General features: G+C 50.1%; 1 protein-coding gene across 1 annotated transcript; it reads left to right on the forward strand.

Annotated features, from left to right (window-relative positions):
* Positions 1-507: 507 nt before the first annotated feature.
* Positions 508-15052, forward strand: OAF (out at first homolog). Its single transcript, XM_054291460.1, has 4 exons — positions 508-729; positions 10813-10947; positions 11744-11924; positions 13752-15052. Exons 1-4 carry the CDS (start codon positions 508-510, stop codon positions 14024-14026), a joined length of 813 nt encoding a protein of 270 aa, XP_054147435.1. The 3' UTR covers positions 14027-15052.
* Positions 15053-16163: the final 1111 nt, after the last annotated feature.

Genomic DNA, 16163 nt, shown 5'->3' on the forward strand with positions numbered 1-16163 from the left:
ACGACCCTGGATGATGGTTCCATGTGCTCACCCAGGTCTGGATGATGGATCCATGTGCTCATCCCGGTCTGTTTGATGGTTCCATGTGCTCACCCAGGTCTGCATGGTGGATCCATGTGCATCCAGGTCTGTTTGATGGTTCCATGTGCTCACCCAGGTCTGTTTGATGGATCCATGTGCTCATCCCGGTCTGTTTGATGGCTCCATGCGCTCATCCCGGTCTCGGCCGCCTCTCGCCGCTCCCCTCCGTGCCCGGCGCTGTTCCTTTAACGCCGGGGCGGGCGCTGCTCGGCGGGGCCGTCCCGGCTCCGGGGGGGAAGTGACGGGCGGGGGGCGAGGGCCGAGCCCGCTCGGCGAGGGAGGGAGGGACGGAGCGGGGGCCGCTGAATGAGCGCGGCGAGCGAGGCAGCGCCGCGGGGCCGGGGGCGCGGCGGGGCCGCCTTTCCCCGCCGCCTTCCGCGCTGCGGCCGCGCCCCCCGCCCGATGCGCTGAGCCCGGCCCGGGGGGATGCGCGGCCCGCGGCTGCCGGCGCTGCCCGCGCTGCTCTGGCTGGCGCTGGCCCCGCTGCCCGGCCCCGCCGCCCGCGCTGAGCTGCGGGTGCGGGTGCGGCTGCCCGGCGGGCAGGTGACGGAGGAGAGCCTGCAGGCCGACAGCGGCGCCGACTGCGTCAGCCTGGAGCTAAGGGCGGCCGACGGCGCCCTCGTCACGCTCACGGCGGATTTCAGACAGGTACGGGCTGGGGGAGAGCGTCCCTGGGGGGTTCAGACCGGTATGGAGCTGGGGAGAACATCCCCGGGGGGTTTGAGAAGGGAGCGAGCTGGAGAGAGCATCCCCGGGGGGCTCGGTCAGGGGGAGAGCCAGGGAGAGCATCCCCCGGGCGTTTTGGATAAGAACGGAGCTGGGAGAGCATTCCCAGGGGATTCGGGATGGGGAGAGCATCCCCGGGGGGTTCAGACCGGTATGGAGCTGGGAAGAGGATCCCCAGGAGGTTCGGGCAGGGAGCGAGCTGGGGAGAGCATTCTCGGAGGGTTCGGACAGGCAGAGAGGTGGGGAGAGCATCCCCGAGGGGTTCAGACCGGTATGGAGCTGGGGAGAGCATCCCCGGGATTTTCGGATAAGAGCAGGACTGGGGGAACATTCCCGGGGGGTTCAGACCGGTATGGAGCTGGGGAGAGCATCCCCGGGATTTTCGGGCAAGGAGTGAAATGGGGAGAGCATTCCCGGAGGGTTTCGGCAAGGACCGATCTGGGTCCATCCCCGAGGGTTTCGGATAAGAGCAGAGCTGGGAGAGCATCCCCGGGGGCCGCGGGGTCCCGGCGAGGCCGGAGGAGGGTGAAGGCTGCGGGATGGGAGCGCTGGCTCCTGGAACCCCGCGGGAGGGTCTGGTCAGGGTTTTTCGTGCACTCCGTGAGTGCTTCTTGTGGGATGAGCGCTGGGGATGGCGATCTTCCCGTCCTCCCTCCACATCCGAGTCCATCCCTGCTCGGAACCTGGAGAACCCTGACTGGGGGTCCGGGAGCCAGAACTGTTCCAGAGGCATGGAAGGACCCTCAGAATGCAGAGGGAAAAGCCCATCCATCCTCTCGCACCGTCGGGGGCTTTGTTTGAGCTCTCCCGCACAGCTCCAGGACAGTGAGCAGGCTCGCTGTCCCCACCGCTGTCACACCTGTGCCCGGGGCTGCCTCCGTGCTGGAAACAGCTGGAATATCCCGGTGGGGACGGGCAGCAGCTCTGGTGATCCTGCCTGAGTTGTTGGCAGCACCGTTTGCACAATTCCTCGGAGTTTTGCACAAATTCCTCACAGCTTTGCGCAATTCCTCAGAGTTTTGCGTGGCAGGCTCAGCTCAGCCCAGCCAGGCAGGGAGCAGGGTCAGGGCTGGGGAGATTTGGGGTTCCTGCTGTGGAGGTGTCCATGCTGTGCTGTAGCTCTGGGGTATCTCTCTCCACGATACCATGGGGTGCAGGTGATTCCTCAGGTGGGCTCCTGCTGCCTTTGGGGGCTCCTGTGGGACTGGCAGCTGTCAGTTCTGAGCTGAAGCCCCAAATCCCCCATGGGATGGAGATGCCAGTCCTGGCTGGATGCAGAGAACTCCCACAGCCCAGGGAAGCACAGCTTGCCCAGGCTGCCATGGCTGTGTTATCTTCATTCCAACCCCCCATCCTGCCTCTTTGCTCAGGTGGACTTTGCTTTGCAGCAGGAGGAAGCCCAGAGCCATGAGATAGGAAGGTGCTGTGAACCTTGGAGCCTTTTTGCCAGGGATTGTTCTGGTGCCTCTTCCCTGTTCAATCCCAGTCTCCCTGATGTCCCTTTTCCTCCCTGAGGTGCCAGCAGAAGCCATGGTGATTTTGGAAGTGGTGGCATGCTTCAAATGTGGCATGTTTCAAATCTGGCATGTTTCAAATACTCCAGCGCATGTGCAGGGAAGCAGCCCTGTGACTCCTATTAAAGAAAATATTAAATAATTGCAAGCCATGGGAGGTTAGGAAAGGCTCTGAATCCATGGATTGCAAACTTGCACATTCCCAGGCCAGGGAAATCCACACTCACTGCAGATCCTCTAGGCAGGTCCTGGGATGTGAGCTGGTGATTTTATTCAGCATTTTGCATTTGCTTCAGCTCCTCCTGAGAGCTCAGGGCTCACCCACAAACCCAACTGAGTGTGTGTTACATCTTCTCTCCCTCCCATCCTTATTAGAGCTGAGTTTATTCTGGATTGGGGTTTTCTGGAGGTGTTTTGGGTCCATGGGTTAAATCCTGAACTCCACAGCCCCTGCTGGAAGTGATGGTCCCTGGAGGGCTTTGCAAGCATGCAGCTTGCAAAAATACATTCCTAATCCTCAATTTTAGGGTTGAATTTATTCTGGATTGGGATTTTCTGGAGGAGTTTTGGGTCCATAAATTAAATCCACAGCTCCTGCTGGTAGTGAAGGTCCCTGGAGGGCTTTGCAAACATCCCATTTGCAGAAATGCATTCCTGATCCTCAGTTTTAGGGCAGCTGGGGCCTGACTCTGTCTGCTCCCTGGATTTGCTGGGAAATAGCTGGGAAAAGCCGGGGGAACATAAAGGAGCAGGAGGTGCTTTGTGGCGAGGTGAGTAATGTGTGAGCAGGCAGCAGCCTGGCCGGGCTTCCCCCCTGCCTGACCTGCTGCAGCTGCACCCAGACAGTTCCCAGTTCTGCCCAAATTACCCAAATTACACAATTTCTGCCTGCTCTGGAGGTCGTGGGGCTCGGAGCGTTCCCAGCAGCAGCTGGGGTTGTTGTCTGCTGCCCTTGAGCCTGATGATGTGGCCAGGATGCTGGGGTTTTTCCACAAATGAGTTTTCCATTCCTCTGGCTTAAACTGCAGGGGGTTTGTCCAAAGTCAGGGGTTTATTTGCTATTTTTTTTTTTTTTTTATTATTTTTTTTTTCTCTCTGCTGCTGGCAATTTGTGGTTGCCAGACCAGGGGCTGGAGAAGAAAGGAGCTAAATGAGATCATTGTTCGTTGCTTTGGTGGGACTTGAGCAGTGCCTGGGGCTTCCACAGGGCTGGGATTTTCTTTTCTGGGATTTTCTTTTCTCTTCCATCCCTGCCTGCCCTCCAGAGCTGGAGCTGTGTTCTCAGAGCTCACCAGGTTATTTTCTCCTTGGTGCAGCACAAACTGGGCACTGCAAGCTCAAACTGGGACTCATTTTCTGGGCAGAGCAGGGGTGACCTTTCCTTTTCTTGCAGTTTGAAAGAAGGGAATGAAAACACTTCTTTTACCGTGGTCAGGCATAAAATGTAGTGCAAAAAAATCAAATTTTGTGTTGCAAGAAATCAAATTTTGTATGAAAAAAATGATGAGGGGGCTCAGCAACCTTGACTGCTGTGTCTGATCGGAGTGGAGTGAGGTTGCCGGTTGTTAAACACGGCCTGGGAACAAAGTGGGTGGGTTTATTTCAAGGTCAGCACAAAGATAGGGAGAAGTTTCTCTTCCCTTCCCATTGCTGGAAAAGTTGGGCTTGGAAACACAAGCGGGGAAGCCTGGGGAGTGCTTTAACCCTTGCACTGCCAGTCCTTCCCGTGTGGGTGAAGCTGCTGTGTGATGGTTTTGGGGTGCTGGTGTCAGAATTTCCCCGTGCCAGTGGGGACACGTGTTGGGTGACAAATCACCAGGTGGCACGGAAAGCATCTGAGCTCAGATTTTATCTGCGTGGTTTGGAAAGCAGCTTCTTCTCTGAACTGACACCAAAAGTGGGAAATGAGGGACATTCAGCAGCCTTTGGGAGGGGTCATTAAAACACCCTGGTGTTTTTTACTCTGTAGAATTGTATTTATTGCTCAGAAAATTTGCTTTTTATTCCCCCTCTCCCAGCACATCCTTGATTTGCCTTTCCAGATACTTGAATATAAAAGGCAGCACACCCCAATTCTCCATCCCAGCCATTTCCAGGCACAGAGGGGTTAAAATCCATAATCCCCACCCATTCAGGGCAGCTCAGCTGGCTGGACCCCGGGCGTGGATGCAGCACCGAGTTCCCCGTGCTGTGCAAACTCCGGGAATTCTGCATCCCTGGGTGCTGACAGCAGTGCAGAATTGGCCCCAACAGTGCTGGTGTCACCCCCTGTCCCCAGCAGCACATTCTCCATTTTTTCCCGTGCCACTGCCAAGACAAAACTGGGTCCCCACAGCAGCCCCGATGTCCTGAGGGGAGAGAAATTTGGCAGGAGGGCTGCAGGATTTATTGAAGTGATTTATTTCCCTGGGAATGGTTGCTGGGCTGGGAGCTGGACCACACAGGATTGTAAATCCCTGCTGGAAAAAAAAACACCCCGGGCTTTCAGGGGGGGCTGAGCTGCTCTCACCCCTCAGATGGATGGGAGGGAAGGAGCTGGAGGAGTTCCCTGCTCCTCCTGGGGAGTGCCGTGGGCAGGGACAGGCAGCCCTGGGGTTTCTGTGCTGAAACAATGGGATTTTGGAATGGGAGCGCTGATTTCTGTGCTGAAACAATGGGATTTTGGGAGCACTGATTTCCATGGTGTAACAATGGGATTTTGGGAGTGGGAGCACTGATATCCCTGCTATAACAGTGGGATTTTGGAATGGGAGCACTGATTTCTGTGCTGAAATAATGGAATTTTGGGAGCACTGATTTCTGTGTTGAAACAGTGGGATTTTGGGAGCACTGATTTCCATGGTGTTTTGGCATTTTGGGACCGCTGATTTCCATGGGATTTTGGGAGTGGGAGCACTGATTTCTGTGCTGAAACAATGGGATTTTGGGAGCACTGATTTCCATGGTGTAACAATGGGATTTTGGGAGTGGGAGCACTGATATCCCTGCTATAACAGTGGGATTTTGGGAGAGGCAGGACTGATTTCTGTGCTGAAATGATGGGATTTTGGGAGTGGGAGCACTGATTTCTGTGCTGTAATAGTGGGATTTTGGAATGGGAGCACTGATTTCCATGGTGTAACAATGGGATTTTTGGAGTGGGAGCGCTGATTTCCCTGCTGTATCAGTGGGATTTTGGGAGCATTGATTTCTGTGTTGAAACAGTGGGATTTTGGGAGCACTGATTTCCATGGTGTTTTGGCATTTTGGGACCGCTGATTTCCATGGGATTTTGGGAGTGGGAGCACTGATTTCTGTGCTGAAACAATGGGATTTTGGAAGCACTGATTTCCATGGTGTAACAATGGGATTTTGGGAGTGGGAGCACTGATATCCCTGCTATAACAGTGGGATTTTGGGAGAGGCAGGACTGATTTCTGTGCTGAAATGATGGGATTTTGGGAGCACTGAATTCTGTGCTGAAATGATGGGATTTTGGGAGTGGGAGCACTGATTTCTGTGCTGTAATAGTGGGATTTTGGAATGGGAGCACTGATTTCCATGGTGTAACAATGGGATTTTTGGAGTGGGAGCGCTGATTTCCCTGCTGTATCAGTGGGATTTTGGGAGCATTGATTTCTGTGTTGAAACAGTGGGATTTTGGGAGCACTGATTTCCATAGTGTTTTGGCATTTTGGGACCGCTGATTTCCATGGGATTTTGGGAGTGGGAGCACTGATTTCTGTGCTGAAATAATGGGATTTTGGAAGCACTGATTTCCATGGTGTAACAATGGGATTTTGGGAGTGGGAGTACTGATATCCCTGCTGTATCAGTGGAATTTTGGGAATGGAAGCACTGATTTCTGTGTTGAAATAAAGGGATTTTGGAATGGGAGCACTGATTTCTGTGCTGAAACAATGGGATTTTGGGAGTGGGAGCACTGATTTCTGTGCTGAAATAATGGGATTTTGGGAGCACTGATTTCCATGGTGTTTTGGGATTTTAGGACCACTGATTTCCATGGGATTTTGGGAGAGGGAACACTGATTTCCATGGTGTAACAGCAGGATTTTGGGAATGGGAGCACTGATTTCCCTGGGATATCTCTCACTGATTTCCCTGCTGTAACAATGGGATTTTTGGAGCACTGATTTCCCTCCTGCCTTGAGGAGCTGCCGTGGCCTTGCTGCAGGGCTGGCTGTCCCCAAACCCCATTTTTGTCACCCAAACCCCAAGCCCAGCTGCCACTGCCCCACTCAGGGCTGAGGATTCCCCACCCTGAGTTATCTGGAGAGTCCCTGCTCTGCCGGGACTTGTTCCCTGCTGGGAAATTCTGCAGGAACCCGGAGTTCAGGGTGCTTTTTGCTGCCTTGGCTGGGTACCCACCTTGGCACTGATTCACTGCTCTTCCTGCTGCGAAAAGGAGGGGAAGGTGCTCCCCAGGCTTTGGGGAAAGCTTTGGTGGCTCTTTGTTGCCTACAAGTAGAAATAATATTTGATATTTAATTTTTTAATTTTATTTTTTACATTTTATATTTTAATATATTATTTTATATTATTTCGATAAATATATTAATAGAAATAATTTTTATATATTTACACATTTATATATTAATTTTATAATTTAATAGAATTTATAAATATATTTATTTATATTTCCTTTATACATATTTTGTATTAATATATTTAGTTTATAAATACTTAATAAATATTTATATTTATATTTATATTTATATTTATATTTATATTTATATTTATAAAATATGGTTTCGACCCTGCTATTCTAGCTAAGCTGGCTTTAGCTTATAAGTTCCCTATAAGTTCCCATAAGGAAAAATCATAAGAATAAAGGCAGTTAACAACCTATTCTAGTAAGAAAAATAAGTTTACACCTGCATAAACAATAAATCTGTCCCGTGAGAATCAGTGAATAAATATATAAACTAACCAACCTAACTCTTTAAAATATGTAATATGTAAACTTTTAAATATATAAACTTTATAAAGAAAATAACAATATCAATATAAGCAGATAAAGTAATATATGAATATAACTATACACATTATTATGTATAATATATAATATGTATAATGTATAATATATAATATATAGTACATAATATATAATACATAATATATAATACATAATATATAATATATAGTATGTTATATATTATATATTATATATTATATATTATATATTATATATTTATATATAAAATATAAATTATATAGTAGTATAAATAATTATAATTAATTATGCATTTATATAAATAAATAATAACATATGCCTTCAAATATATAATATATAATAACTTCAAATATATAATATATAAACTTTAAAACTTTAAAAAATATAAACTAACTCTCTATAACCAAATAGAGAGATTTGACAGACATTCAGCCTGGCCATTTACTAACCAACACACACAAATAAATAAGTGTATTGTTAGCCAGTTAAGTCTTACACATTCCTTCTGATATTTCCCATAAATATGAGCTTTGTGACTAAAGAAGGGGCTTTTGTGCATGAAGAAACTGAGTCCTGTCTGCTTAGTAAAGCTTTTTTCTCTCTGAAATATTTTTGAAGCAGCCTGGTTTGGTTCTTGCTCCACCTGGGGCTGCAAGGACAGAGGGACCAAAGCCAGGCAAAGATCTGGGACAGGACAGGGAAAAGAAGAAATTGGTTTTGTCTGGGACAGAGTGGTCACTGCTAACGGTGGGATTTCCCCCCTCAGAATGCTACAGGAGCCAGAAAATATATCCTTGAAAATTTATCCTTGAAAAAATGGCTTTTTAAAAGCCGTTTCAATGCTGGAAACCCAGCCCGTCCCAGTGCATCTCCCTTGGTGTCACCTCTGGGAGTTTGGGCACAGGGAGTTGTGAATTCTTCATCTGCATCAGCCCTGCGGAGGAAAGAGCTGCCTGGCTGAAGGCTAATTCTTAAATGGATGGATCAGGAGGATTAATCAGCTGCTCGGCCCCTTCTCATTTTACAAAAATCGCCTCCAATCCGGGAAGTGCTGCACTGTTTTTAATCTCCTGCCTGTGGAGGTTTTTCGGCCTGAATGCAAAGCGTGGCTCTCCCTGCTTGCTTTCCCCAGCCTGTTCAAAGGGAATTGGAATTAAACCCTCAGCTGAGGAATATGCCAGAGTCAGCTGCTGGTTTTAGTCCACTCATCCATGGGCCCTGCATGCTGGGGGAGCTCCCAGCTGGACCAGATGTGGATGGGGAATGTGGATTGTTCCAGTGACTCAGTGGGACACCTCCCCGTTAAATCTCTCGGGGAAAAAAAGTAAAAAATTCCACAGCAATTTCACAAGAATTTTTGGAATCTCTTTCTTCTCAGTGCCGTTGTGCAGTCAAGAATTGCAGCAGCAAGATGATTCCTCCCATCCTGGGGTGTAAAAATGCTGTTTTTGCAGCTGTCCAGATGTGCACTGAATGGCATTCCCGCTGTTCTTCTGGGCATGGGAGAGAAGGCAGGAAATAAACAGGGGGCTTAGTGAGCAGGAAAAGGGAAATGCTCCCTCATGGGGCAGAGAATCAGCTGGAGAAGAGAAACGCTCCATTCTGGGGCTGGAAAAGAGAAATGTTCCCTTCTGGGGGAGAGGATCAGCTGGAGAAGAGAAATGCTCCCTTTTGGGGCTGGAAAAGAGAAATGCTCCCCTCTGGGGCAGAGGGAGGCTGGAAAAGGGAAATGCTCCCTTCTGGGGCGGGCAAAGAGAAATGCTCCCCTCTGGGGCAGAGAACCAACTGGAAAAGGGAAATGCTTCCTTTTGGGGCAGAGGGAGGATGGAAAAGGGAAATGCTCCTTCCTGGGGCTGGAAAAGAGAAATGCTCCTTTCTGGGGCAGAAGGAGGCTGGAAAAGGGAAATGCTCCCCTCTGGGGCACAGGATCAACTGGAAAAGGGAAATGTTCCCTCCTGGGGCAGAGGGAGGCTGGCAGAGGCCAGGGCACTGAGGCATCCAGCAGGAGCAGCTCAGGACGAGAGGGATCTGATCTCTGGTTCTGCCCTCCAGCCCTGCCCAGCTCTCTGTGCAGGGGTTTGGCTGCAGGAGGTGCCAAAGGCAGGGGTTGATTTCCCTGTTCCATCCCTTGGATTAGGATGGGATGGCACCAAGGGGTGGCAGATTCCCACAGAAGGCACTGATGCCCCTGAAGAGGGAGGGATTGATCCCTGCAAAGCAATCAGGGTTTGGTGCCAGGGCAGCACACAGGGTCCTGCTGTTGGCCAAGGAATTCTGTGGCTCCAAATGAAGTAACTGTGACTGATTCCCAAGCTGGTTCTATAAAGACTGCAATCCATGTTATATAAAATGATAAAATTAGTGACCTGGACAGAAAAGAAAGTCAGCTGCAGCTGATCATGGCTCCTTCTGCCTTTAATAATTCCATTTTCACATCTGTTCCACACACTCAGGGATGAGTAACTTTTCCTCCACTCGTCAAGGAGCAAGTGAGGGGAGGCAGCAGAGGAAATCTGGGGCTGCTTACTCAGTAAGGCATGAAGATGATGGCTTTTGTGTGATATTTGCTCAGCAAAACCAAACGAGGCTCCTTGGGACTTTCCTTCCCTTCTTGGGAAAGCACAGGAACCCTCAGCCCGTGGCTGTGGGATGTGACCTGGCAGCAATTTGGCCTTGCCACAGTGGGATTGTGAAAACCCCTCATTCTCTGCAGACACCAGGGATTGTGCTGCAGGCTTTGGGGTGGGATTGGAGCTGGGAACACACCCCTGCGTTAGGTGTCGGGGCCCAGAACATCCCTCTGTCTGTCCTGAGCAGCCCAGACCCTGCCAGGGGGCTCAGAGACCCCGGCACAGAGCCCAAAGTGCCCCTGTGGGTTTGATTATGATCCATGGAGCAAATTACCAACCTTAGATGAAGATCTGCAAGCCACAACAGTTTAGGTAGAATATTAGTGAAGTTATCACAGGGTGGAAAAGTAGATTTTGTGGTTTTTGGTATGGGGGTTCAGGGGGCAAGATGGAGGGATCTGGGCATGTCCAGCCTTTCTCCTTCTTCTTCTTGGCCTCCATCTTCTGCTGTGATGGTGGCACTTACACATTGGTTAGAGTAGAAGGTCACTGTCTAACATAGGTGATGGGTATTGGGAAGTTATGGTAAATAATGTACACGTAGTTTTTAGTATAAAAAGATAACACTGCCCCTGGGGCAGGCAGAGTGCCTGGACTGTCCTGCTGAACATACCTCGGCAGGACAGAGAAAGAATTTTATAGATAAGAAACAATAAACAACCTTGAGACTGAGAAATTAAGAGTTCTGACTCCTTCTTCAAGCGCTGGGCTGGGAAAAGAGACTTTTGAACATTTCTTGGGGTCACTGTGACCAGCTAGAGACCCCAACACTCAGGCAGCACAAGTAGGAGACCTTTGGCTTTGCTTTAGAGCTGGAGCCTTTCTCTTTGACCCCGACCTCTCCGTTCACCTCACCAACGCCCAAGATTGGCATCTCTCACTGTTGTTATTTCTCTCTCTGTGTCAGGAGGTGAAGATTTTCCGTGCCTTAATCCTGGGGGAGCTGGAGAGGGGCCAGAGCCAGTTCCAGGCCCTGTGCTTTGTGACCCGGCTGCACCACAACGAGATCATCCCCAGCGAGTCCATGGCCAAGCTGCGCCAGGTACCGGCTCCTTCCTCCCCTCCTACCGGCAATCCTCAGAGTTTTCCTGTCTGGTTGCCCTCCCCAGGCTGTTCCCTGGCTGCTCAGCTCCTCAACCCACCCCTGACCACCCCTCCTCCTTGAGGGGTTTGGTGTTAAACTGAGTTTGTCAGCGGTATTGAGCCAGATTTAGTTGAGCCTCATTGGTGTCGTGGTTTAGTTGAGCCTAATTTGTGTTGGGGTGTGAAAATCCCTGCCCCAATGAAGCCAGGACTGATCTGGGACCATTCCTGGAGACACCACCACAGGCAAGGGTAAAACATTGTGGTTTCAGTGCCAACAGGTTATAGGATACAGGTGCACATTTCTTCTCACATCTGGTATTGGCACCACATCTGTAAGGAATGAGATGCACCCAGGGTTGAAGTTGTGATGATTTCCTCTGCAGAAGAACGCTCAGACAGTGAGGCCTGGAGCACCTCAGCAGGCACCTGCTTGAGGGGTTTGGTATTAGTTAAACTGCGTTTATCACTGGTATTGATCCAGATTTAGTTGAGCCTAATTTATATCAGGGATGTGAAAATCCCTGCCCCAATGAAGCCAGGACTGATCTGGGACCTTTATCAGGACAAAACCTGGAGAAACAACCACAGGCAAGGGTAAAACATTGTGGTTTCAGTACCAACAGGTTATTTTACTCACCCAGGTAGGGTGCAGGTGCACGTCTGTTCTCACATCTGGTGGTGCTACCGCATCACATTGTGCTCTAAGGGATGAGATGCACCCAGGATTGAAGTTGTGCTGATTTCCTCTGCAGAAAAACCCGCGGACAGTGAGGCAGGCAGAGGAGGTGCGAGGCCTGGAGCACCTCAGCATGGACGTGGCCGTGAACTTCAGCAAGGCAGCCCAGCTGAGCTCCCACATCCACAACGTCTGCGCGGAGGCCAGGGAGGCCATTTACACCCGGGAGGAAGATGTCAAGTTCTGGCTGGAGAAAGGTGATTTCCCTGGAGCTGCTGCTGTCAGTGGGCTGGCACGGTGCCCTGCTGGCTCCTGCCAGGTTCCTGGGGATCAGCACTGATTGTTTTGGCTCCGAGGCGCGTGTGTCACCCTGCCTGTGTGTGAGCAGATCTCGCTCCTCCTGCTGGCGCTCCCTGAGTGAACCCAATTTGGGATTTTAAAAGTAACCTTTTCACCTCCTCCACAAACCCAGAGGAGAGAGGGTTTTGTGTCTTTTGGCTTACTGTCCCCAGGGTCGTTATTTCTCCTGTGGTTCCTATTCAGATTTCAGTCCCTGGAGATTCTCTGTCCAACCTCCTCCTTGACCTGGGGACTGTGCAGAGATACCAGAGCTGCCTTTGGTGGCTGCTTCCTTTGTCTTTACCTCATGGCAGCATCCTGAGCAATGTCTGTTCACCCTGAGGGATGCCTGCTCACCCTGAGGGATCTCTGTTCACCCTGAGGGGTGTCTGTTCACCCTGAGGGGTGTCTGTTCACCCTGAGGGATCTCTGTTCACCCTGAGGGGTGTCTGTTCACCCTGAGGGGTGTCTGTTCACCCTGAGGGATGCCTGCTCACCCTGAGGGATCTCTCTTCACCCTGAGGGGTGTCTGTTCACCCTGAGGGATGCCTGCTCACCCTGAGGGATCTCTGTTCACCCTGAGGGATGCCTGCTCACCCTGAGGGGTGTCTCTTCACCCTGAGGGATGCCTGTTCACCTTGAGGGATCTCTGTTCACCCTGAGGGATGCCTGCTCACCCTGAGGGGTGTCTGTTCACCCTGAGGGGTGTCTGTTCACCCTGAGGGATCTCTGTTCACCCTGAGGGATGCCTGCTCACCCTGAGGGATCTCTCTTCACCCTGAGGGGTGTCTGTTCACCCTGAGGGATGCCTGCTCACCCTGAGGGGTGTCTGTTCACCCTGAGGGGTGTCTGTTCACCCTGAGGGATCTCTGTTCACCCTGAGGGGTGTCTGTTCACCCTGAGGGGCGTCTGTTTGAGGTGCTCCCAGACCTTGCTTTCCTTGGGGTCTTTTATTTCTCCCATGGTTCCCATTCAGATTTAAGTCCCAATAACCTCTGGAAACATTGTCCAACCTCCTCCTCAGGCTGTGTGGGGATGAATTTAGTGACCCTTCCCTCCACCCTGATCCTGTGTGTGTTTGCCCCCACAGGAGCGGACGGCTCCATGTTCGAGGTTCTCCCCCAGGGCTCAGACCTGCTGGACCTTACTTTCCTTGGGGTCTTTTCTTCCTCCTGTGGTTCCTATTCAGATTTAAGTCCCAACAGCTTCTGAAAACACTCTGTCCAACCTCCTCCTCACCCTGGGAGCCGTGTTGGGATGGCTTTGGTGGCTCTGTCCTTTGGTGTCCCTCCACCCTGATCCTGTCTGTGTTTGCCCCCACAGGAGTGGACGGCTCCATGTTCAAGGTTCTCCCCCAGAGCTCAGACCTGCAGCACCTTGCTTTTCTTGGGGTCTTTCACTCTCCCACAGCTCCCACTCAGATTTAAATCCCAACAACTCCTGGAAACATTGTCCAATCTCCTCCTCAGGCTGTGTGGGGATGAATTTAGTGACCCTTCCCTCCACCCTGATCCTGTGTGTGTTTGCCCCCACAGGAGCGGACGGCTCCATGTTCGAGGTTCTCCCCCAGGGCTCAGACCTGCTGGACCTTACTTTCCTTGGGGTCTTTTATTCCTCCTGTAGTTCCTATTCAGATTTAAATCCCAACAGCCCTTGGAAACGTTGTCCAACCTCCTCAAGCTGTGTGGGGATGACTTTGGTGTCCCTTCCCTCCACCCTGATCCCGTGTGTGTTTCCCCCCACAGGAGCGGACGGCTCCATGTTCGAGGTTCTCCCCCAGGGCTCAGACCTGCCGGAGCTGCAGCGCTGCCGGCAGTGCCCCGAGCGCTGGAGGCCCTGCGTGTGCAGCTACTCGCTCAGCATCGAGTGGTACCCCTGCATGCTCAAGTACTGCAAGAGCCGCGACGCCGCGGGCAGGCTCAGCTCCTACAAGTGCGGCATCCGCAGCTGCCAGAAGGGCTACACCTTCCACTTCTACGTGCCTCAAAAGCAGCTCTGCCTCTGGGATGAGGAAGCTTAGAGCCAGGCCGGGCCTGCCAGGGGTGGTTTGTCTGCCCCAGCGAGGAGCTGGCTGCTCTGGAGAAGGGATGATGTTCACAGCGGTGCCTTGTGCTCTGTGCCTTTCCTCGTGGCCTGTCCTGGCCTCCCTCCCCACGGGGCCCTGCCCTCGCTGGGTGGGGATGCTCTGGCTCTCTGGAGCAGGAGATGCAGGTTTTGGGGTGAAGCACAGGGAAAGGGGGTGCTGCCCTGCTCTGCAGCTCGCAGGGGCATTTCCCAGCCTCCAGCTGAGCGGGCAGGGCGAGGATTTGCTGACCTGACATCCCTGCTGCTGAAGAGCCCCCTTTGCTGCCTTCGCCACCTCCTGGTGACGCATCCACGGGGAAACAGCTGATTTGTGGGACCACAGCCCCTGAACAGGGAGGCTTTGAAGCCCACCCAAAGCAAGAGCCTGCCTGTAGCTTTTCCTAGTGCCTGACTGGCTGTTATATCCCCCTGTGGATGGAAGATACACCGGGGGGAATAACCCAGCATCTCATGCCCCTGAAGGGCTGGTAATTAGGGCTTTAATTAATCCCTTTCTAGACTAGTGAAGGCCCAACTTTTTGTGTTGGCCTTGTGACTGTTCCACTACGAAAGAAACATCCAGAGACTCGTGACTGCCACCGTAACCCTGTGATGGAAAGGGAGAGGAGGATCCCAGGGGGGTTCTGAAGCAGACAGGATTCTACATCCACGTCCAGTTTTCTGTCCTGCTCTGCCAGCTATTCACAAGAAGCTCTTAAATAACTGTACTGCTTTGCTGTGCCTTGGTTTCCCCCATATGTTAAACAAGGGTGACTCTGAAGTTGTCCTTGGCCCTGGAATGTTCCAGAAGGGACCAGACAAAGCACTGGAAGTGCTGCTTGGGTCTGTGTCCTCTTCTACTAAATTAGGACAAGCACAGAGGGGAGAGAAGCTCTTGGGGTCTTGAGGAGCCCCTGTGCCTCCTGGTGAAAAGCCTTCACAATGTGCCTTTTTGCCTAAAATACAGGAATTTTTGCAAAGAAGAAGAGAATTTGGTCACAATTATTTTTGTATCGATCACTTAAGGGGGTGGGGGGAGAAGGGAAAGGTATTTTAATATTGGAACATGAAGTAAAACACACTTGAAATAATTTTTTTTTTAAAAAAAGACAAATTATTTATCATTTGTAAGGTAAAATAAACTGATTTTTTAAAGCATCTTTGGCCTAGAAGTTTGTCTGTGCATGATACTCTGTGTGTGAATTCAGATTTCCTTTATGTATAAATCTGAAACCTGCATCTGGTGAAGAGCCATGGAGTGGGGGAGAATATGCAGGAATTTTGGGCTCAGTGGTGATACAGAAAATATTCCTGGTGAATAGAGAAAATACTCCTGATGTATACAGAAAATATTCCTGGTGAATAGAGAAAATATTCTTGGTGAATATAAAAAATATTCCTGGTGAATACAGAAAATATTCCTGGTGAATAGAGAAAATATTCCTGGTGAATACAGAAAATATTCCTGGTGAATACAGAAAATATTCCTGATGAATAGAGAAAATATTCCTGGTGAATAGAGAAAATATTCCTGGTAAATAGAGAAAATTTTCCTGGTGAATACAGAAAATATTCCTGGTGAATATAGAAAATATTCCTAGTGAATAGAGAAAATTTTCCTGGTGAATAGAGAAAATATTCCTGGTGAATAGAGAAAATATTCCTGGTGAATATGGAAAATATTCGTGGTGAATAGAGAAAATATTCCTGGTGAATACAGAAGATATTCCTGGTGAATAGAGAAAATATTCCTGGTGAATACAGAAGATATTCCTGGTGTATACAGAAAATATTCCTGGTGAATATAGAAAATATTCCTAGTGAATAGAGAAAATTTTCCTGGTGAATAGAGAAAATATTCCTGGTGAATACAGAAAATATTCCTGGTGAATATAGAAAATATTCCTAGTGAATAGAGAAAATATTCCTGGTGAATATAGAAAATATTCGTGGTGAATAGAGAAAATATGGTGAATACAGAAAATATTCCTGGTGAATTCTTCCAGGAAAACTTAAATTTAAAATAAATAAAATTTAAATTTAACATAGCTCCAGCTGAAGAGGGCGGCGCTTTGGGGCCAGCCCGGAGCTGC

Source organism: Melozone crissalis, unplaced genomic scaffold, assembly GCF_028551555.1.
Source record: "Melozone crissalis strain CALT ecotype California unplaced genomic scaffold, PUWL_Pcris_2 ptg000092l_1, whole genome shotgun sequence".
Classification (NCBI taxonomy): domain Eukaryota; kingdom Metazoa; phylum Chordata; class Aves; order Passeriformes; family Passerellidae; genus Melozone; species Melozone crissalis.